Source organism: Ips typographus, linkage group LG14 (genome assembly GCF_016097725.1).
Source record: "Ips typographus isolate SLU linkage group LG14, UJ_Ityp_2.0, whole genome shotgun sequence".
Taxonomy (NCBI): Eukaryota; Metazoa; Arthropoda; class Insecta; order Coleoptera; family Curculionidae; genus Ips; species Ips typographus.
The window spans coordinates 3,121,102-3,144,374 of NC_138435.1; the positions used below are offsets into that span (position 1 = coordinate 3,121,102).

Sequence of the window (23,273 nt, forward strand, 5' to 3'; positions counted from 1 at the left end):
AACCAATCACGAGTCGTTGCATGATTACTCCCTCGTCGCCCGCTTTGAACGAAAACATTCCCAGATACTCGCGATCCTTTTTGCGAATGGAGGGCTGCGCCCTCCCAACCGGCAACACCGCCTGTTCCTTCTTTGCCTCCTCCTGGTGGTCGATCCCCGCCTCCTTTAACCGTCTGGCTGAGCTTTTTAGCTGAAAAATCCACGAAAATCGTTAAATTGTGAAGGAAACAGTTTTGCGGGACGTTCCCGCACGTCGACAAGCTGATTTGACAACTCGAGGACAGTTGAACGACAAATTTTGACAACCGGGCGACATCTGGAAGCTTTCTCGCTCTTATTGGACAATTTCTAGACATTTGGAAGCTTTCTGTCTTTTATTTAGACATTTTGAAGTTTTCTGGAATTTATTTCGACATTTTGAAGCTTTCTGGCGTTTATTTGACAATTTACAGACATCTGGAAGCCTTCTGGCTCTTATTTGACAATTTCTAGACATCTGAAAGCCTTCTGTTTTTTATTTTGACATTTTGATGCTCTCTGGCATTTATTTGACAATTTCCAGACATCTAGAAGCCTTCTGGCTCTTATTTGACAATTTCTAGACATCTGGAAGCCTTCTGTCTTTTATTTAAACATTTTGAAGCTTTCTGGAATTTATTTGACAATTTACAGACATCTGGAAGCCTTCTGGCTCTTGTTTGACACAATCTAGACATCTGGAAGCCTTCTGTCTATTATTTAAACTTCCAGAAACCTTCTGTCTTTTATTTGACAATTTCTCGACATCTAGAAGCTTCCTGTCTTTATAAAGAAATCTTCCAGTTTTTTTATGTCACATAGGAAATTTAATGAGGATTCCAAAAATGTGCTTAAAAATGCGATTTGGTCACTCTAAGTGGGTTTTAAAAATGATTTTGTAGCAGACTGTCCTTTAAAACTGAGTGTTTTACACTTCAAACTTTGACAGAGCTTTTCTACCTGACTGTACTAAATTTTTAGTGTTTTTTCAGGTTATTGGATAGGAAATTAAATGAGTATTCCAAAAATGTGCTAAAAAATGCGATTTGGTCACTCTAAGTGGGTTTTACAAACGATTTTGTAGCAGACTGTCCTTTAAAACTGAGTGTTTTACACTTCAAACTTTGACAGCGCTTTTCTACCCGACTGTACTAAAATTTTTAATGTTTTTTTATGTCATTAGATAGGAAATTTAATGAGGATTCCAAAAATGTGCTTAAAAATGCGATTTGATCACTTTAAGTGGGTTTTAAAAATGATTTTGTAGCAGACTGTCCTTTAAAACTGAGTGTTTTACACTTCAAACTTTGACAGAGCTTTTCTACCTGACTGTACTAAATTTTTAGTGTTTTTTCAGGTTATTGGATAGGAAATTAAATGAGGATTCCAAAAATGTGCTTCAAAATGCGATTTGGTTACTCTTAGTGGGTTTTAAAAATGATTTTGTAGCAGACTGTCCGTTAAAACTGAGTGTTTTACACTTTAAATTTTAACAGCGCTTTTCTACCTGACTGTACTAAATTTTTAGTGTTTTTTCAGGTTATTGGATAGGAAATTTAGTGAAGATTCCAAAAATGTGCTTAAAAAAGTGATTTGGTCACTCTAAGTGGGTTTTACAAACGATTTTGTAGCAGACTGTCCTTTAAAACTGAGTGTTTTACACTTCAAACTTTGACAGCGCTTTTCTACCTGACTGTACTAAATTTTTAGTGTTTTTTTTATGTCATTAGATAGGAAATTTAATGAGGATTCCAAAAATGTGCTTCAAAATGCGATTTGGTCACTTTAAGTGGGTTTTAAAAATGATTTTGTAGCAGACTGTCCGTTAAAACTGAGTGTTTTACACTTTAAATTTTAACAGCGCTTTTCTACCTGACTGTACTAAATTTTTAGTGTTTTTTCAGGTTATTGGATAGGAAATTAAATGAGGATTCCAAAAATGTGCTTCAAAATGCGATTTGGTTACTCTAAGTGGGTTTTACAAATGATTTTGTAGCAGACTGTCCTTTAAAACTGAGTGTTTTGCACTTCAAACTTTGACAGAGCTTTTCTACCTGACTGTACTAAATTTTTAGTGTTTTTTTATGTTATTAGATAGAAAATTTGATGAGGATTCCAAAAATGTGCGTAAAAATGCGATTTGGTCACTCTAAGTAGGTTTTACAAACGATTTTGTAGCAGACTGTCCGTTAAAACTGAGTGTTTTACACTTTAAATTTTAACAGAGCTTTTCTACCTGACTGTACTAAATTTTTAGTGTTTTTTTATGTTATTAGATAGAAAATTTGATGAGGATTCCAAAAATGTGCTTAAAAATGCGATTTGGTCACTCTAAGTGGGTTTTAAAAAGGATTTTGTAGCAGACTGTCCTTTAACACTGAGTGTTTTGCACTTTAAACTTTGACAGCGCTTTTCTACCCGACTGTACTACAATTTTTAATGTTTTTTCATGTCATTAGATAGGAAATTTGATGAGGATTCCAAAAATGTGCTTAAAAATGCGATTTGGTCACTCTAAGTAGGTTTTACAAACGATTTTGTAGCAGACTGTCCGTTAAAACTGAGTGTTTTACACTTTAAATTTTAACAGCGCTTTTCTACCTGACTGTACTACAATTTTTAGTGTTTTTTTATGGTATTGGATAGGAAATTTAATGAGGATTCCAAAAATGTGCTTAAAAATGCGATTCGGTCACTCTAAGTGGGTTTAACTCTAACGGTTTCTGAGATAATTGATTTTTTTTTAAATTGTCAGCTCCTCCCCAGAAAAGTTGGTCTTGGCCGGTTTTAACCGCGAATAACTCGGTTATTTGACGAGATACGCCAAAAATTCATAGAACCCGATTGGTTGACGGGTTCGAGACCTATCCAAATCAGGGTCGCGCGTTTTTCTAGCTCGACCAATAACGCCGCTAGAGGGCGTTGTCGGTGTCCATGTTACTCACCTGTCGTTTCAGCCGTCTCACCTCCTCCGTCAGCGTCTCGTTCCTGTCAAACAACGTCAAATTGTCGGCCGTCAATCGGGCGATTTCGTGTTGCATAAACGCCTCCGATTGCGTCAGCGGCGACTCGTTCAGATTGGCCGACAGGAGGCGCTGTTGTCGTTCGTTGTCTTCGCGCAGTCGCTCGATTTCCAGCTTGTATTCCCGCTCGTGCGCCTTGTATTTCGCTTTTTCGTCTTGCAACTCCAATTCCAGTTGTTTGTTGATCGTTTTTTGCGTTTCGTACGCCAGCGCCAGCTCGCCGTCTTCGTTGATGTAGGCGCCTAGAATTGTAATATCAGACCACGTGACGTTGCAGGTTTTCGGTGGGTTTTTTGAGACGCACCAGTCACCTAAATCAAGCTGGGTTAGATCGAGCGTGAAATTCTCTACAATTTGCTTTTTTTAACTTTTTTCTAGCCCCGCAAATAACGGAGTTACGCTCGGTTAAAGTTCTTGACAACGCTGTCAAAATAACTTACCGTCTGGCGGTAATTTGACAACTTAATGACAGCGAGACGCTTAAAAAGGTTCCACGGCATTATTTGACAACTCGCTGACTGACTGAGAAACCTTCCGGTTGTAATTTGACAACTCACGGACGACGAGAAACATTCTGATTGTAATTTGACAATCCACGGACTTTGAGAAAGATTCTTATTGTAATTTGACAATCCGCGGAGGTTGAGAAACATTCTTATTGTAATTTGACAATCCATGGACGTTGAGAAACATTCTGATTGTAATTTGACAATCCACGGAAGTCGAGAAAGATTCTTATTGTAATTTGACAATCCATGGACGTTGAGAAACATTCTGATTGTAATTTGACAATCCACGGAGATCGAGAAACATTCTGATTGTAATTTGACAATCCACGGACTTTGAGAAACATTCTGATTGTAATTTGACAATCCACACAGATCGAGAAACATTCTGATTGTAATTTGACAATCCATGGAGGACGAGAAACATTCTGATTGTAATTTGACAATCCATGGAGGACGAGAAACATTCTGATTGTAATTTGACAATCCACGGAGATCGAGAAACATTCTGATTGTAATTTGACAATCTACTGAGGACGAAAAACATTCTGATTGTAATTTGACAATCCACGGAGGACGTGAAACTTTCTGATTGTAATTTGACAAACCACGGAGATCGAGAAACATTCTGATTGTAATTTGACAATCCACGGATATCGAGAAACATTCTGATTGTAATTTGACAATCCATGGAGGTTGAGAAACATTCTTATTGTAATTTGACAATCCATGGACGTTGAGAAACATTCTGATTGTAATTTGACAATCCACGGAAGTCGAGAAAGATTCTTATTGTAATTTGACAATCCATGGACGTTGAGAAACATTCTGATTGTAATTTGACAATCCACGGAGATCGAGAAACATTCTGATTGTAATTTGACAATCCACGGACTTTGAGAAACATTCTGATTGTAATTTGACAATCCACACAGATCGAGAAACATTCTGATTGTAATTTGACAATCCATGGAGGACGAGAAACATTCTGATTGTAATTTGACAATCCATGGAGGACGAGAAACATTCTGATTGTAATTTGACAATCCACGGAGATCGAGAAACATTCTGATTGTAATTTGACAATCTACTGAGGACGAAAAACATTCTGATTGTAATTTGACAATCCACGGAGGACGTGAAACTTTCTGATTGTAATTTGACAAACCACGGAGATCGAGAAACATTCTGATTGTAATTTGACAATCCACGGATATCGAGAAACATTCTGATTGTAATTTGACAATCCATGGAGGACGAGAAACATTCTGATTGTAATTTGACAATCCATGGAGGACGAGAAACATTCTGATTGTAATTTGACAATCCACGGAGATCGAGAAACATTCTGATTGTAATTTGACAATCTACTGAGGACGAAAAACATTCTGATTGTAATTTGACAATCCACGGAGGACGTGAAACATTCTGATTGTAATTTGTCAAACCACGGAGATCGAGAAACATTCTGATTGTAATTTGACAATCCACGGATATCGAGAAACATTCTGATTGTAATTTGACAATCCATGGAGGACGAGAAACATTCTGATTGTAATTTGACAATCCACGGAAGTCTAGAAACATTCTGATTGTAATTTGACAATCCACGGAAGTCGAGAAAGATTCTGATTGTAATTTGACAATCCACGGAGATCGAGAAACATTCTGATTGTAATTTGACAATCCATGGAGGACGAGAAATATTCTGATTGTAATTTGACAATCCACGGACATTGAGAAACATTCTGATTGTAATTTGACAATCCACGGAGATCGAGAAACATTCTGATTGTAATTTGACAATCCATGGAGATCGAGAAGCCTTCTGGCGGTAATTTGACAACTCGAAGACGTCGAGAAGCCTTCTGGTGATAATTTGACACTTCCTAGACATCAAAAAGCCATTAGGCGGTAATTTGACAACTCCAAGACATCTGGAAGACTTCCTCGACAAATCGAAGTTAGTAAACAGTTACCAAACTACAATTTTGACAACCAAAAGACAGTAAAATGATTTTGACATTGTAAAGACATGACAAACACTTCGGACAGCGTTTCTGACACTTTCCAGACATCGAGAAGCCTTCTGGTGGTAATTTGACACTTTCCAGACATCAAGAAGCCATTAGGCGGTAATTTGACAACTCCAAGACATCTGGGAAGACTTCCTCGACAAATCGAAGTTAGTAAACAGTTTCCAAACTACAATTTTGATAACCGGACGACAGTAAAACAGTTTTGACATTGTCAAGACATGACAAAGGCTTCGGACAGCGTTTTCGACACTTTCCAGACATCAAGAAGCCTTTAGGCGGTAATTTGACATTTCCTATACAACAAGAAGGTTTTAGGCGGTAATTTGACACTTTCCAGACATCAAGAAGGCTATTGGTGATAATTTGACACTTCCTAGACATCAAGAAGCCTTTGGGCGGTAATTTGACACTTTCCAGACATCAAGAAGCCTTTAGGCGGTAATTTGACAACTCCAAGACATCTAAAAGACTTCCTCGACAACTCGAAGTTAGTAAACAGTTTCATGATGAGACAGTAAAATGATTTTGACATTGTCAAGACATGACGCAGGCTTCGGACAGCGTTTCTGACACTTTTGACACTTTCTGGGGCAGAATTAGGTTAGTAATGCGCTCAATCCCCACCACCACACTGTCTGTGACACTCACCCAAATGATTACTGGAATTGACGATCGATTTCATGTTGTCCGTCTGATTGGCCAGCACGCTCTTCAGCTGGACCACTTCGTCGCTGCGCCGATCGAGTTCGATTTGCATTTGACGGAGCTGCGCGAGCAGTTTCGAGTGGACGGCGCCCTCTGCGACGCCGTTTTGAAGCTCGAACAATTGCGATTTGAGGTTGGAATTGCGCAGTTCGAGTTCGCCGATCCTGATTCGGTCTTTGGCCGCGTTTTCCGCCCTTGAAACGTCAAAATCTGGTTTGACGCATGTCAATTGGACTGTCACAAATGTCAAAAGTCGTATTTCAGACCAAACAGACTGTCAAACGTCATTCTAGAAGGTTTTTGGAGCGTCCGAGCATTGAATTGACAGTTTTGACGTACGACAGCGTTTGCGGTGACGTTTGAGCTGTCACAAACGTCAGAACCGTCAAATCCAGTTTGACACATGTCAATTGAACTGTCACAAACGTCAAAAGTCGTATTTCAAACCAAACAGACTGTCAAACGTCATTCTAGAAGGTTTTTGAAGCGTCCGAGCATTGAATTGACAGTTTTGACGTACGACAGCGTTTGCGGTGACGTTTGAGCTGTCATAAACGTCCAGAAACGTCAAATCTAGTTTGACACATGTCAATTGGACTGTCACAAACGTCAAAAGTCGTATTTCAGACCAAACAGACTGTCAAACGTCACTCGAGTAGGTTTTTGGAGCGTCCGAGCATTGAATTGACAGTTTTGACGTACGACAGCGTTTGCGGTAACGTTTGAGTTGTCACAAACGTCAGAACTGTCAAATCTAGTTTGACACATGTCAATTGGACTGTCACAAACGTCAAAAGTCGTATTTCAGACCAAACAGACTGTCAAACGTCACTCGAGTAGGTTTTTGGAGCGTCCGAGCATTGAATTGACAGTTTTGACGTACGACAGCGTTTGCGGTGACGTTTGAGCTGTCACAAACGTCAGAACTGTCAAATCTAGTTTGACACATGTCAATTGGACTGTCACAAACGTCAAAAGTCGTATTTCAAACCAAACAGACTGTCAAACGTCATTCTAGAAGGTTTTTGAAGCGTTCGTGCATTGAATTGACAGTTTTGACGTACGACAGCGTTTGCGGTGACGTTTGAGCTGTCACAAACGTCATAACCGTCAAATCTAGTTTGACACATGTCAATTGGACTGTCACAAACGTCAACACCGTGAAATATAATCTTTTAAAGTTCCAAGAGTGCATTTGGCCCCTCCCCAGAAAAACAACACTTTGACAGTTTCCAGTTTGACAGCTTGTAACTCGGTTATTTTGACAGCTACAGGGTGGTTCGATATGTCAAATTAAAGCCCTTGAAACCCACTTTAAGACCACCTTGCGTACCTTTCAGTGCGAGGTGACATGTCCAGTTCGTCCAGACGTTTCTGGACGCGCATCTTCTCCCTCTCCACCTCGGCCAGTTTGTTTTGCAGCTTGATCACTAAACCGATATCGATGTTGTTGTTATCGATCTCCGATTTGACGTTCGAGTCGCTCGTCGAGCTGGGACTTTCGTTGTTTGTGCCTGGAAAAAAATTTCGCTAAAATCGGTTGAAAATCAGAGCCCCCACTTGTCCCAAAATGGGTAGCGTAACTAAAATGGGTAACTTAAAAAAATTAATTTCTCCCAAACTACAACGAGTTGGGTCCTGATTTTTTTTAGGGATTAAACCTGTCAGGCAGTAGGTTAATCCCTGAAATTTTCAGAATTTTCGCCCCACTATTTCGGGAGATACTGGCACAAATAAGACTTGAACCAACTTGGAAGGGCTTGAAACTTTTTAGAGCCTCTTACCTCAGCCAAAGGACGAATCGCTCAAAATTTTTAAAGGTTGCATTAGTAGCTCCTTGGCCTTAGCAACACACTTGCGAAGGAATTTCTGCGACGCCTTTTACGGTTTTCGAGATATCTCAGCCTCCGTTTGACCTCCGCAAAATTTTGACACTGTCCGGAAATCGTTAGTTTTACATCGATTTAAATGATTTTTTTAGGGATTAAACCTGTCAGGCAGTAGGTTAATCACTGAAATTTTCAGAATTTTCGCCCCACTATTTTGGGAGATACAGGCCCAAATGAGGCTTGTCGCGAATGAACCAACTTGGAAGGGCTTGGAACTTTTTAGAGCCTCTTACCTCAGCCAAAGGACGTATCGCTCAAAATTTTTAAAGGTTGCATTAGTAGCTCCTGGGCCTTAGCACCACACCTGCGAAGGAATTTCTGCGACGCCTTTTACGGTTTTCGAGATATTTTAGCCTCCGTTTGACCTCCGCAAAATTTTGAAACTGTCCGGACATCGTTAGTTTTACATCGATTTAAATGATTTTTTTAGGGATTAAACCTGTCAGGCAGTACGTTAATCCCTGAAATTTTCAGAATTTTCGCCCCACTATTTCGGGAGATACAGGCCCAAATAAGGCTTGAACCAACTTGGAAGGGCTTGAAACTTTTTAGAGCCTCTTACCTCAGCCAAAGGACGAATCGCTCAAAATTTTTAAAGGTTGCATTAGTAGCTCCTTGGCCTTAGCAACACACCAGCGAAGGAATTTCTGCGACGCCTTTTACGGTTTTCGAGATATCTCTGCCTCCGCGAAATTTTGAAACTGTCCGGAAATCGTTAGTTTTACATCGATTTAAATAATTTTTTTAGGGATTAAACCTGTTAGGCAGTAGGTTAATCCCTGAAATTTTCAGAATTTTCGCCCCACTATTTCGGGAGATACAGGCCCAAATAAGGCTTGAACCAACTTGGAAGGGCTTGAAACTTTTTAGAGCCTCTTACCTCAGCCAAAGGACGAATCGCTCGAAATTTTTAAAGGTTGCATTAGTAGCTCTTTGGCCTTAGCAACACACCTGCGAAGGAATTTCTGCGACGCCTTTTACGGTTTTCGAGATATCTTAGCCTCCGTTTGACCTCCGCAAAATTTTGAAACTGTCCGGAAATCGTTAGTTTTACATCGATTTAAACGATTTTTTTAGGGATTAAACCTGTCAGGCAGTAGGTTAATCCCTGAAATTTTCAGAATTTTTGCCCCACTATTTTGGGAGATACAGGCCCAAATGAGGCTTGTCGCGAATGAACCAACTTGGAAGGGCTTGGAACTTTTTAGAGCCTCTTACCTCAGCCAAAGGACGAATGGCTAGAAATTTTTAAAGGTTGCATTAGTAGCTCCTAGGCCTTAGCAACACACATGCGAAGGAATTTCTGCGACGCCTTTTACGGTTTTCGAGATATCTTAGCCTCCGTTTGACCTCAGCAAAATTTTGAAACTGTCCGGAAATCGTTAGTTTTACATCGATTTAACTGATTTTTTTAGGGATTAAACCTGTCAGGCAGTAGGTTAATCCCTGAAATTTTCAGAATTTTCGCCCCACTATTTCAGGAGATACTGGCACAAATAAGACTTGAACCAACTTGGAAGGGCTTGAAACTTTTTAGAGCCTCTTACCTCAGCCAAAGGACGAATCGCTCGAAATTTTTAAAGGTTGCATTAGTAGCTCTTTGGCCTTAGCAACACACCTGCGAAGGAATTTCTGCGACGCCTTTTACGGTTTTCGAGATATCTTAGCCTCCGTTTGACCTCCGCAAAATTTTGAAACTGTCCGGAAATCGTTAGTTTTACATCGATTTAAATGATTTTTTTAGGGATTAAACCTGTCAGGCAGTAGGTTAATCCCTGAAATTTTCAGAATTTTTGCCCCACTATTTTGGGAGATACAGGCCCAAATGAGGCTTGTCGCGAATGAACCAACTTGGAAGGGCTTGGAACTTTTTAGAGCCTCTTACCTCAGCCAAAGGACGAATGGCTAGAAATTTTTAAAGGTTGCATTAGTAGCTCCTTGGCCTTAGCAACACACCAGCGAAGGAATTTCTGCGACGCCTTTTACGGTTTTCGAGATATTTTAGCCTCCGTTTGTCCACCGCAAAATTTTGAAACTGTCCGGAAATCGTTAGTTTTACATCGATTTAAATGATTCTTGCGCCAGTTTGTAGCAGGGTGTTGGTGGTTTAAGGGAGTGAAATTTCAAATTTTTATCTCCACAACTCCAAGAGTTGTGGGTTTAAATGTCAATCCGCCAGTGCCGAAAACTCCCCAAGTCCCCTTGGAAGGGGATTGGAAGGTTTAATACGTACCGTTCCAGTCGATATTCTCCAGTTTCTCTCTGGTACTGAGGGTGGATCGTACCGAACCATACCCATGGTCCTCGGTGGTAACATCCATACCTGAGACACCACTCAGATCGCTGATGTTCCTCTGGTGACCTCCCGCACTGTTCACTCGCTTCTCCAGCTCACCGCAGTGTTGCTCCAACGCGTGGTACTCTTCCAGAAGCTTCTGGTACGCTTGGCGTTCTTGGTCTGCCTCGCTGAGGATCTCTTTCTTCTCCTCCTCCATTTTGAGCTTCATGTTCTCCTCCGCTCCCCGTTCGTTCATTTTCAGCATTTCGATGATGTTTTCGTACTCCATTTTCAGTTTGGACGTCTCCTTTTCGTACATTTCCCCTTGGAGGGTCACCTCCTTTTGGAACTGTTCGTGGCGGTAGATTAGGTCGACTTTTTCCTCCTTTTCCGCTTGCAGTTCCTTGGTTAGTTGCTCGATTTGTTTGTTCTTGTCGATGAGAAGGTGGTTGAGGGTTTTCACCTCAATTTCCAGGGCTTTTAGCGGTGCCAGCTTGTTCCTGCAACACACCAAACAAGGTTACACCTATTTTATCAGCGCAAACATCGAAACATGAGGAAAATGGTTTTTGCGACCTGGGGGCGGCAGTTTGAGAGGTAAAATTCTGAAAAAATTCCCCCGGCATCCTTAAACCTCCCGGAAAATGGTAGTGAAGGAAACGTTTCGAAATTCCAGAAATCACTCATAATCCGCCCCTTTGTCCGCCCCCGGGGGCGGCATTTATGCCCCGCTCCCTCGTAAACCTCCACCCCAAATATGAACACAATCGGCCCAGTAGTTTCGGAGATAGACCAAAAAAACCACCTGAAAGCATGTTTTTTTCATAATTTTTCAAGGTACGACACACACCATTTGTTAGATAAGTTTGACAGGCTGTCACGTGGTTAGTTTGACAGTTACGCGATTCGTTCAAACGTCAAAATGTAGCTCAGACTTTTAGCTTTCTTTTGTTTCATTACGCATTTTACCATAAAACCACTAGCAAGCTTGATTTAGAGCTGGAACGGCAACACTGCACTTGAACAGCCAGTCAAACTTTGACAGGCTGTCACGTGGTTAGTTTGACAGTTACGCGATTCGTTCAAACGTCAAAATGCAGCTCAGACTCTGAGCTTTCTTTTGTTTTATAAAAAAATCAAAAAAACCTTAGACAGGTGTCTCGACTGACTCAGAGACAGCTGTCCAGACCGAATTGGTAAGACAGACAAGGGAAATGCTTCACTATTCCTGTCTAGACACATTTAAACCGTAAGAAGCTTAGACAGGTGTCTAGACTGTCTCAGAGACAGCTGTCCAGACCGAATTGGTGGGACAGGCAAGGAAAATGCCTCACTCTTCATGTCTAGACACATTTAAACCGTAAGAAGCATAGACAGGTGTCTAGACTGTCTCAGAGACAGCTGTCCAGACCGAATTGGTGGAACAGGCAAGCAAAATGCTTCACTCTTCCTGTCTGGACACATTTAAACCGTAAGAAGCTTAGACAGGTGTCTAGACTGACTCAGAGACACCTGTCCAGACAAATTTGGTAAGACAGACAAGGAAATACTTCACTCTTCCGGTCTAGACACATTTAAACCGTAAGAAGCTTAGACAGGTGTCTAGACTGTCTCAGAGACACCTGTCCAGACCAATTTGGTAAGACAGACAAGGAAAATGCTTTACTCTTCCTGTCTAGACACATTTAAACCGTAAGAAGCTTAGACAGGTGGCTAGAGTGACTCAGAGACACCTGTCCAGATCAATTTGGTAAGACAGACAAGGAAAATGCTTTACTCTTCCTGTCTAGACACATTTAAACCGTAAGAAGCTTAGACAGGTGGCTAGAGTGACTCAGAGACACCTGTCCAGATCAATTTGGTGGGACAGGCAAGGAAAATGCTTCACTCTTCCTGTCTAGACACATTTAAACCGTAAGAAGCTTAGACAGGTGTCTAGACTGTCTCAGAGACAGCTGTCCAGACCGAATTGGTGGGACAGGCAAGGAAAATGCCTCACTCTTCATGTCTAGACACATTTAAACCGTAAGAAGCATAGACAGGTGTCTAGACTGTCTCAGAGACAGCTGTCCAGACCGAATTGGTGGAACAGGCAAGCAAAATGCTTCACTCTTCCTGTCTGGACACATTTAAACCGTAAGAAGCTTAGACAGGTGTCTAGAATGACTCAGAGACACCTGTCCAGACCAATTTGGTAAGACAGACAAGGAAATACTTCACTCTTCCGGTCTAGACACATTTAAACCGTAAGAAGCTTAGACAGGTGTCTAGACTGTCTCAGAGACAGCTGTACAGACCGAATTGGTGTAACAGGCAAGCAAAATGCTTCACTCTTCCTATCTGGACACATTTAAACCGTAAGAAGCTTAGACAGGTGTCTAGACTGACTCAGAGACACCTGTCCAGACAAATTTGGTAAGACAGACAAGGAAAATGCTTCACTCTTCCTGTCTAGACACAATAAAACCGTAATAAGCTTAGACAGGTGTCTGGACTGTCTCAGAGACAGCTGTCCAGACCGAATTGGTAAGACAGACAAGGGAAATGCTTCACTCTTCCTGTCTAGACACATTTAAACCGTAAGAAGCTTAGACAGGTGTCTAGACTGTCTCAGAGACAGCTGTCCAGACCGAATTGGTGGGAGAGACAAGCAAAATGCTTCACTCTTCCTGTCTGGACACATTTAAACCGTAAGAAGCTTAGACAGGTGTCTAGACTGTCTCAGAGACACCTGTCCAGACCAATTTGGTAAGACAGACAAGGAAATACTTCACTCTTCCGGTCTAGACACATTTAAACCGTAAGAAGCTTAGACAGGTGTCTAGACTGACTCAGAGACAGCTGTCCAGACGGAATTGGTGGGACAGACAAGGGAAATGCTTCACTCTTCCTGTCTGGACACATTTAAACCGTAAGAAGCTTAGACAGGTGTCTAGACTGACTCAGAGACACCTGTCCAGACAAATTTGGTAAGACAGACAAGGAAAATGCTTCACTCTTCCTGTCTAGACACATTTAAACCGTAAGAAGCTTAGACAGGTGGCTAGAGTGACTCAGAGACACCTGTCCAGATCAATTTGGTGGGACAGGCAAGGGAAATGCTTCACTCTTCCTGTCTAGACACAATAAAACCGGAAAAAGCTTAGACAGGTGTCTACACTGACTCAGAGACAGCTGTCCAGACGGAATTGGTGGGACAGGCAAGGAAAATGCCTCACTCTTCATGTCTAGACACATTTAAACCGTAAGAAGCTTAGACAGGTGTCTAGACTGTCTCAGAGACAGCTGTCCAGACCGAATTGGTGGGACAGGCAAGCAAAATGCTTCACTCTTCCTGTCTGGATACATTTAAACCGTAAGAAGCTTAGACAGGTGTCTAGCCTGACTCAGAGACAGCTGTCCAGATCTGTCACTTACCTCAACTCGTTAACCTCATTCTTGTAGAGCACCAGTTCGGCAATTTGCTTGTTCAACTCGTCAATTCTCTGCTGTAGACTGATAATTTTGTTCTCCAGGCCTACGTTGAGCTTCTTGACGTGTTGAATGGACCTGGCCTCGATTCGCAGCCTCTTATACTGTCTGCGAGCCAGAAATCGGCGAATGGCAGCCTGACACACCACAATGTACCTGGTACGTTTGGCGAAACGTTTCCTCGCCAAAAATCCACGAATGTAGCGCTGTAACTCGATTGCCTAGACAGAGATCAGAAGAAGCAGGCTCAGAAACGGTGCTTCAGAAGCAAAAAGTCTTACCTTAGCGTGGTCGAGCATCGTTCTGAACCGCTCTCTAGCCTGGAAGCCTCTGATCCGGCACTGAAGCCTCAGAATGGTCTGACGCCGCTTCTGATACTCTTTTCGAACTAAAAAGCCTCTGGCGTAGCGTTGTATGGTTGTGGCAGCTCTTACGCGCCGAATCGACTTGGCAATCCTGCAAAATCAGGCTCAGAACCCTCCAAAAAGTCTTCTGATTCCCTTACCGGCGCGCCAACAGTCCTCGGCCGCGTTTCTGAAGCAGCAGCGCGGACTTTCTGATCCTCTCGAACTTTTTGCGCGCCACAAACGCTCTCACTGTCTTCTGCATCATGATGCAGCACGCTTTCAGCTTTTGGTAGCGCACTTTTTCCAGATAAGCCACCTGACCGGCTCTGAAGAAGATTTTCGTCCTTCCGAACTGGTACTGATCCGGATTTTTAATGTGCTTGGCCAGAACGTTCTGGCAGGTTTTCTGCATGTTGTTCCGGTCGATTTCGGTCAGTTTGCACAGGACGCGGTAGCGGTAGAAGAATTCGATGTAGTTCCATCGGCTGGGGAAACCTGCAAAGCAGTTTCAAAGTCAGTTTTCTCCCCAACCCCAACAGATATCAAGATGAAACCAGTTGCGTCCCATGAAACACACCAAAATACGCATTTTATGTTCTAAGACTTTTTGTCGTAGGACGCACCGTTTGGGAGTTGGTTGGGTTACAAAAATTTGACCCCTCCCCAGAAAAATCCGTGGGACACCTGGTGGGATTTCAGTCAATTACGGCCCTGTCCTGCCACCTATCGGGCTGATTTTTTTTTCTAGTACTGCCCTGACCCTAGACAGCCCACAAGCAAAAAATCACATTTTTCCTTTAAACCTTTCCAGAGATATTGAATTTTATAGAAATAAGTTACGTTCAGTACTCCGCACGACCCTAATTGAGGTTAGTGACACTGTTTCGTTTGAACCTCGATAACTACCTTATTTGACTGACTTTATTCGAACTTTTATATGTCAATGGATAGCTAATAAAATAAGCTTTCCAACGGTACATAAACATTGGTTGGTTGGTTAGATAATTTGACCGCTAGAGGGCTTCAAAGTTGACTAAACATTTTTCTGAAATTTTGATGCACCGTTTCGTTTGAACCTCAACAACTGCCTGATTTGACTGACTTGATACGGACTTTTATATGTCTATGGATAGCTAGTGAAATGTGCTTTCTAATGATATGCAACATTGGTTGAATAGTTTGGCCGCTAGAGGGCGTCAAAGTTGACTCTCTTTAAACCCTTCATAACTCGGTTATTCGTCAATTTTCAAAGTCAATTTTCTCCACAACCCCAACAGATATCGAGATGAAACCACTTGGGTCCCATGAAACACCCCAAAATACGAATTTTATGTTCTAAGATATTTTGTCGTAGGACGCACCGTTTGGGAGTTGGTTGGGTTACAAAAATTTGACCCCTCCCCAGAAAAATCCGTGGGACACCTGGTGGGATTTCAGTCAATTACGGCCCTATCCTGCCACCTATCGGGCTGATTTTTTTTTCTAGTACTGCCCTGACCCTAGACAGCCCACAAGCAAAAAATCACATTTTTCCTTTAAACCGTTCCGGAGATATTGAATTTTATAGAAATAAGTTACGTTCAGTACTCCGCACGACCCTTTTTGAGGATAGTGACACTGTTTCCTTTGAACCTCGATAACTACCTTATTTGACTGACTTGATAAGGACTTTTGTATGTCAATGGATAGCCAATAAAATGAGCTTTCCAACGGTACATAAACATTGGTTGGTTGGTTAGATAGTTTGACCGCTAGAGGGCTTCAAAGTTGACTAAACATTTTTCTGAAATTTTGATGCACCGTTTCGTTTGAACCTCAACAACTGTCTTATTTGACTGACTTGATACGGACTTTTATATGTCTATGGGTAGCTAGTGAAATGTGCTTTCTAATGGTATGCAACATTGGTTGATTGGTTGAATAGTTTGGCTGCTAGAGGGCGTCAAAGTTGACTCTCTTTAAACCCTTCATAACTCGGTTATTCGACTAGATAGAGCAAAAACGCTTTAAAAAGTAATGAATATAGGATTTTAAGGGCTTTCTGAGACTGACTAAAACGTTGCTCTTAGTTTGCATAAAACCCGGTAGCAAACCGTTCAAAGTCAATTTTCTCCACAACCCCAACAGATATCAAGATGAAACCACTTGCGTCCCATGAAACACCCCAAAATACGCATTTTATGTTCTGAGACATTTTGTCGTAGGACGCACCGTTTGGGAGTTAGTTGGGTTACAAAAATTTGACCCCTCCCCAGAAAAATCCGTGGGACACCTGGTGGGATTTCAGTCGATTACGGCCCTGTCCTGTCACCTATCGGGCTGATTTTTTTTTCTAGTACTGCCCTGACCCTAGACAGCCCACAAGCAAAAAATCACATTTTTTCTTTCAAGCGTTCCAGAGATATTGAATTTTATAGAAATAAGTTACGTTCAGTACTCCGCACGACCCTTTTTGAGGATAGTGACACTGTTTCCTTTGAACCTCGATAACTACCTTATTTGACTGACTTGATAAGGACTTTTATATGTCAATGGATAGCTAATAAAATGAGCTTTCCAACGGTACATAAACATTGGTTGGTTGGTTAGATAGTTTGACCGCTAGAGGGCTTCAAAGCTGACTAAACATTTTTCTGAAATTTTGATGCACCCTTTCGTTTGAACCTCAACAACTGTCTTATTTGACTGACTTGATACGGACTTTTATATGTCCATGGATAGCTAGTGAAATGTGCTTTCTAATGATATGCAACATTGGTTGATCGGTTGAATAGTTTGGCCGCTAGAGGGCGTCAAAGTTGACTCTCTTTAAACCCTTCATAACTCGGTTATTCGACTAGATAGAGCAAAACCGCTTTAAAAGGTAATGAATATAGGATTTTAAGGGCTTTCTGAGACTGACTAAAGCGTTGCTCTTAGTTTGCATAAAACCCGGTACCAAACCGTTCAAAGTCAATTTTCTCCCCAACCCCAACAGATATCAAGATGAAACCGCTTGCGTCCCATGAAACACCCCAAAATACGCATTTTACGTTCTAAGACTTTTTGTCGTAGGACGCACCGTTTGGGAGTTGGTTGGGTTACAAAAATATGACCCCTCCCCAGAAAAATCCGTGGGACACCTGGTGGGATTTCAGTCAATTACGGCCCTGTCCTGTCACCTATCGGGCTGATTTTTTTTTCTAGTACAGCCCTGACCCTAGACAGCCCACAAGCAAAAAATCACATTTTTTCTTTCAAGCGTTCCAGAGATATTAAATTTTATAGAAATAAGTTACGTTCAGTACTCCGCACGACCCTAATTGAGGTTGGTGACACTGTTTCGTTTGAATCTCAATAGCTACCTTATTTGACTGACTTTATACGAACTTTTATATGTCAATGGATAGCCAATAAAATAAGCTTTCCAACGGTACATAAACATTGGTTGGTTGGTTAGATAATTTGACCGCTAGAGGGCTTCAAAGTTGACTAAACATTTTTCTGAAATTTTGATGCACCCTTTCGTTTGAACCTCAACAACTGTCTTATTTGACTGACTTGATACGGACTTTTATATGTCTATGGATAGCTAGTGAAATGTGCTTTCTAATGATATGCAACATTGGTTGATCGGTTGAATAGTTTGGCCGCTAGAGGGCGTCAAAGTTGACTCTCTTTAAACCCTTCATAACTCGGTTATTCGTCAATTTTCAAAGTCAATTTTCTCCCCAACCTCAACAGATATCGAGATGAAACCACTTGCGTCCCATGAAACACCCCAAAATACGCATTTTGTGTTCTAAGACATTTTGTCGTAGGACGCACCGTTTGGGAGTTGGTTGGGTTACAAAAATTTGACCCCTCCCCAGAAAAATCAGTGTAAAGTAACTTAAACCTTCCCCTATCTCGCTTATTTGACTAATTGGAGGAAAAATGCTTAGAAGGTAATCGATAGAGAATTCAAAGGGCTTTCCAAAACCGTTTTGAACGTTGGGATAGATTGCGGGATAAGGCCGCTAGAGGGCGTTTTTATTTACCCGCAGCGGAGATCCTCACAGTCTCCAACACTCCGCATGCCCGCAGCTGTTGCACGGCTCGTTTCGGGTTGAACTCAAAACGGGTTTTGTTGTCGTTTGGTTTGATGCACCGGACGTAGTGGGGGGTGGTTGCATTGAGGGTGGACATCAGATCGTTGAGGGACTCGCGAAATTGCGATCCCACCGACTTTTTGTGCGACTTCTTCGCTCCCGATTCCACTTTGGCGGACACCACCTTCAGCTTGGCGCTGGAAGATTGAAGTTTCTGGTTGTCGGACAAGAAAAGTCGCTTGAGGAGGGCGTTTTCGCTGTTCTTGATCACGTTGATTTGCTCCTCGACCACCGTGTCGCGGTTTTTCTCCAAAAAACCGCGACTGTCGTATTCCACCTTGTCGGCAAAGTGGTCGATGACGAAGCTGGACCGTCCGAAACGACTCTTGGCAAAGTGAGAGTACTTGGAGCACTTGGAGTAGAGTTTTTCGGTCCAGGAACCGTCGCTTCCTCGCGGCATCTTGCATTCCTCGTCCAGCAGGTCCAAGATTCCCAATTTGGTCTCGATCAGATCGATGCAAGGCTGATTGTCGTAGAAATCGATCATGCTCCATTCGATTCCCTCCTTGATGTACTCCTCCTGCTCCAGCTTGAACACGTGCAAGTTGAACTGTTGCTGGAGCTTCTCGTTGGCGTAGTTGATGCAAAACTGCTCGAACGAGTTGGTTTCGAACGTTTCAAACCCTGGAACCAAAATCGCCTTGTAAGTCTGTTGGTTTGTACGGGAAATTTGCGAAAATTTTGTCAGAACAACCTACCAGCCTACTGAACTATCCCAGGAAATTACAAGTTTCTAGTGGAAAAAGTGAATTTTTTAAAAATGTTTGAAAGTTGTGTGGTTTGGGTGAGGGGCTTCCTGACCAGCCAAACTGGTTTCACCCTGTAACTCGCTTACCCTAGCAGTGAGAATTGTGAAAAAACTACCAAAAGAGCTTCAAAGGGTGTTGATTAATTGTGCAAAATTACAGGGTGGTACTGGGGAAATTAAGGCTGGGAAAAATCCCTGGAAGTCTCAGCGCAGATGAGTCACTTTAGTGGTTTAAACAGTTTTGTGTTCCACCCTGTAACTTCGTTACCCGGGCATGAAAAATTGTGAAAATTTTGTCAGAAGAGCTCACTAGGCTACTGAACTATCCCAGAAAATGACAAGTTTCTAGTGGGAAAAGTGAATTTTTTAAAATTGTTTGAAAGTTGTGTGGTTTTGGTGAGGGGCTTCCTGACCAGCCAAACTGGTTTCACCCTGTAACTCGCTTACCCTAGCAGTGAGAATTGTGAAAAAACTACCAAAAGAGCTTCAAAGGGTGTTGATTAATTGTGCAAAATTACAGGGTGGTACTGGGGAAATTAAGGCTGGGAAAAATCCCTGGAAGTCTCAGCGCAGATGAGTCACTTTAGTGGTTTAAACAGTTTTGTGTTCCACCCTGTAACTTCGTTACCCGGGCATGAAAAATTGTGAAAATTTTGTCAGAAGAGCTCACTAGGCTACTGAACTATCCCAGAAAATGACAAGTTTCTAGTGGGAAAAGTGAATTTTTTAAAATTGTTTGAAAGTTGTGTGGTTTTGGTGAGGGGCTTCCTGACCAGCCAAACTGGTTCCACCCTGTAACTCCCTTACCCTAGCAGTGAGAATTGTGAAAAAACTACCAAAAGAGCTTCAAAGGGTGTTGATTAATTGTGCAAAATTACAGGGTGGTACTGGAGAAATTAAGGCTGGGAAAAATTCCTAAAGCTCTCAGCGCAGATGAGTCACTTTAGTGGTTTAAACAGTTTGGTGTTCCACCCTGTAACTTCGTTACCCGGGCATGAAAAATTATGAAAATTTTGTCAGAAGAGCCTACTAGGCTACTGAACTATCCCAGGAAATTACAAGTTTCTAGTGGGAAAAGTGAATTTTTTAAAAATGTTTGAAAGTTGTGTGGTTTGGGTGAGGGGCTTCCTGACCAGCCAAACTGGTTTCACCCTGTAACTCCCTTACCCTGGCAGTGAGAATTGTGAAAAAACTACCAAAAGAGCTTCAAAGGGTGTTGATTAAGTGTGCAAAATTACAGGGTGGTACTAGGGAAATTGAGGCTGGGAAAAATTCCTGAAAATCTCAGCGCAGATGAGTCCCTTTAGGGGTTTAAACAGTTTTGTGTTCCACCCTGTAACTTCGTTACCAGGGCATGAAAAATTGTGAAAATTTTGTCAGAAGAGCTCACTAGGCTACTGAACTATCCCAGAAAATTACAAGTTTCTAGTGGGAAAAGTTATTTTTTTAAAAATGTTTGAAAGTTGTGTGGTTTGGGTGAGGGGCTTCCTGACCAGCCAAACTGGTTCCACCCTGTAAATCCCTTACCCTAGCAGTGAGAATTGTGAAAAAACTACCAAAAGAGCTTCAAAGGGTGTTGATTAAGTGTGCAAAATTACAGGGTTGTACTGGGGAAATTAAGGCTGGGAAAAATTCCTGAAGGTCTCAGCGCAGATGAGTCACTTTAGGGGTTTAAACAGTTTTGTGTTCCACCCTGTAACTTCGTTACCCGGGCATGAAAAATTGTGAAAATTTTGTCAGAAGAGCCTACCAACCTACTGAACTATCCCAGAAAATTACAAGTTTCTAGTGGGAAAAGTGAATTTTTTAAAAATGTTTGAAAGTTGTGTGGTTTGGGTGAGGGGCTTCCTGACCAGCCAAACTGGTTCCACCCTGTAACTCCCTTACCCTAGCAGTGAGAATTGTGAAAAAATTACCAAAAGAGCTTCAAAGGGTGTTGATTAATTGTGCAAAACTACAGGGTGGTACTGGGGAAATTAAGGCTGGGAAAAATTCCTAAAGCTCTCAGCGCAGATGAGTCACTTTAGTGGTTTAAACAGTTTGGTGTTCCACCCTGTAACTTCGTTACCCGGGCATGAAAAATTATGAAAATTTTGTCAGAAGAGCCTACTAGGCTACTGAACTATCCCAGGAAATTACAAGTTTCTAGTGGGAAAAGTGAATTTTTTAAAAATGTTTGAAAGTTGTGTGGTTTGGGTGAGGGGCTTCCTGACCAGCCAAACTGGTTTCACCCTGTAACTCCCTTACCCTGGCAGTGAGAATTGTGAAAAAACTACCAAAAGAGCTTCAAAGGGTGTTGATTAAGTGTGCAAAATTACAGGGTGGTACTAGGGAAATTGAGGCTGGGAAAAATTCCTGAAAATCTCAGCGCAGATGAGTCCCTTTAGGGGTTTAAACAGTTTTGTGTTCCACCCTGTAACTTCGTTACCAGGGCATGAAAAATTGTGAAAATTTTGTCAGAAGAGCTCACTAGGCTACTGAACTATCCCAGAAAATTACAAGTTTCTAGTGGGAAAAGTTATTTTTTTAAAAATGTTTGAAAGTTGTGTGGTTTGGGTGAGGGGCTTCCTGACCAGCCAAACTGGTTCCACCCTGTAAATCCCTTACCCTAGCAGTGAGAATTGTGAAAAAACTACCAAAAGAGCTTCAAAGGGTGTTGATTAAGTGTGCAAAATTACAGGGTTGTACTGGGGAAATTAAGGCTGGGAAAAATTCCTGAAGCTTTCAGCGCAGATGAGTCCCTTTAGGGGTTTAAACAGTTTTGGGTTCCACCCTGTAACTTCGTTACCCGGTCATGAAAAATGATGAAAATTTTGTCAGAAGAACCTACTAGCCTACTGAACTATCACAGGAAATTACAAGTTTCTAGTGGGAAAAGTGAATTTTTTTAAATTGTTTGAAAGTTGTGTGGTTTTGGTGAGGGGCTTCCTGACCAGCCAAACTGGTTTCACCCTGTAACTCCCTTACTCTAGCAGTGAGAATGGTGAAAAAATTACCAAAAGAGCTTCAAAGGGTGTTGATTAAGTGTGCAAAATTACAGGGTTGTACTGGGGAAATTAAGGCTGGGAAAAATTTCTGAAGCTTTCAGCGCAGATGAGTCACTTTAGTGGTTTAAACAGTTTGGTGTTCCACCCTGTAACTTCGTTACCCGGGCATGAAAAATTATGAAAATTTTGTCAGAAGAGCCTACTAGCCTACTGAACTATCCCAGAAAATTACAAGTTTCTAGTGGGAAAAGTAAATTTTTTAAAAATGTTTGAAAGTTGTGTGGTTTGGGTGAGGAGCTTCCTGACCAGCCAAACTGGTTCCACCCTGTAACTCCCTTACCCTGGCAGTGAGAATGGTGAAAAAATTACCAAAAGAGCTTCAAAGGGTGTTGATTAATTGTGCAAAATTACAGGGTGGTACTGGGGAAATTAAGGCTGGGAAAAATTCCTGAAAATCTCAGCGCAGATGAGTCCCTTTAGGGGTTTAAACAGTTTTGTGTTCCACCCTGTAACTTCGTTACCAGGGCATGAAAAATGATGAAAATTTTGTCAGAAGAGCCTACCAACCTACTGAACTATCCCAGAAAATTACAAGTTTCTAGTGGGAAAAGTGAATTTTTTAAAAATGTTTGAAAGTTGTGTGGTTTGGGTGAGGGGCTTCCTGACCAGCCAAACTGGTTCCACCCTGTAACTCCCTTACCCTGGCAGTGAGAATGATGAAAAAATTACCAAAAGAGCTTCAAAGGGTGTTGATTAAGTGTGCAAAATTACAGGGTGGTACTGGGGAAATTAAGGCTGGAAAAAATTCCTGAAAATCTCAGCGCAGATGAGTCCCTTTAGGGGTTTAAACAGTTTTGTGTTCCACCCTGTAACTTCGTTACCAGGGCATGAAAAGTTACGAAAATTTTGTCAGAAGAGCCTACTAGGCTACTGAACTATCCCAGGAAATTACAAGTTTCTATTGGGAAAAGTAAATTTTTTAAAAATGTTTGAAAGTTGTGTGGTTTTGGTGAGGGGCTTCCTGACCAGCCAAACTGGTTCCACCCTGTAACTCCCTTACCCTAGCAGTGAGAATTGTGAAAAAATTACCAAAAGAGCTTCAAAGGGTGTTGATTAAGTGTGCAAAATTACA

The 23,273-nt window shown here is 41.7% G+C and overlaps 1 protein-coding gene across 2 annotated transcripts in view; it reads right to left on the reverse strand.

Annotated features, from left to right (window-relative positions):
- didum (dilute class unconventional myosin) overlaps window positions 1-23,273 on the reverse strand; it is a 69,073-nt gene that overhangs the window by 15,849 nt on the left and 29,951 nt on the right. Inside the window, exons 8-16 of one of the 2 annotated variants that reach the window (XM_081992896.1) lie at window positions 18,296-19,030; window positions 14,435-14,771; window positions 14,211-14,385; window positions 13,876-14,150; window positions 10,414-10,958; window positions 7,625-7,805; window positions 6,235-6,485; window positions 2,964-3,265; window positions 4-190 (exon numbers count right to left, since the gene is read on the reverse strand). In XM_081992896.1, the coding sequence (XP_081849022.1) occupies window positions 4-190; window positions 2,964-3,265; window positions 6,235-6,485; window positions 7,625-7,805; window positions 10,414-10,958; window positions 13,876-14,150; window positions 14,211-14,385; window positions 14,435-14,771; window positions 18,296-19,030 (2,988 nt within the window). Of the gene's footprint in view, window positions 1-3; window positions 191-2,963; window positions 3,284-6,234; window positions 6,486-7,624; window positions 7,806-10,413; window positions 10,959-13,875; window positions 14,151-14,210; window positions 14,386-14,434; window positions 14,772-18,295; window positions 19,031-23,273 lie in introns of both variants that reach the window. The other variant, XM_081992895.1, reaches the window with a different exon arrangement.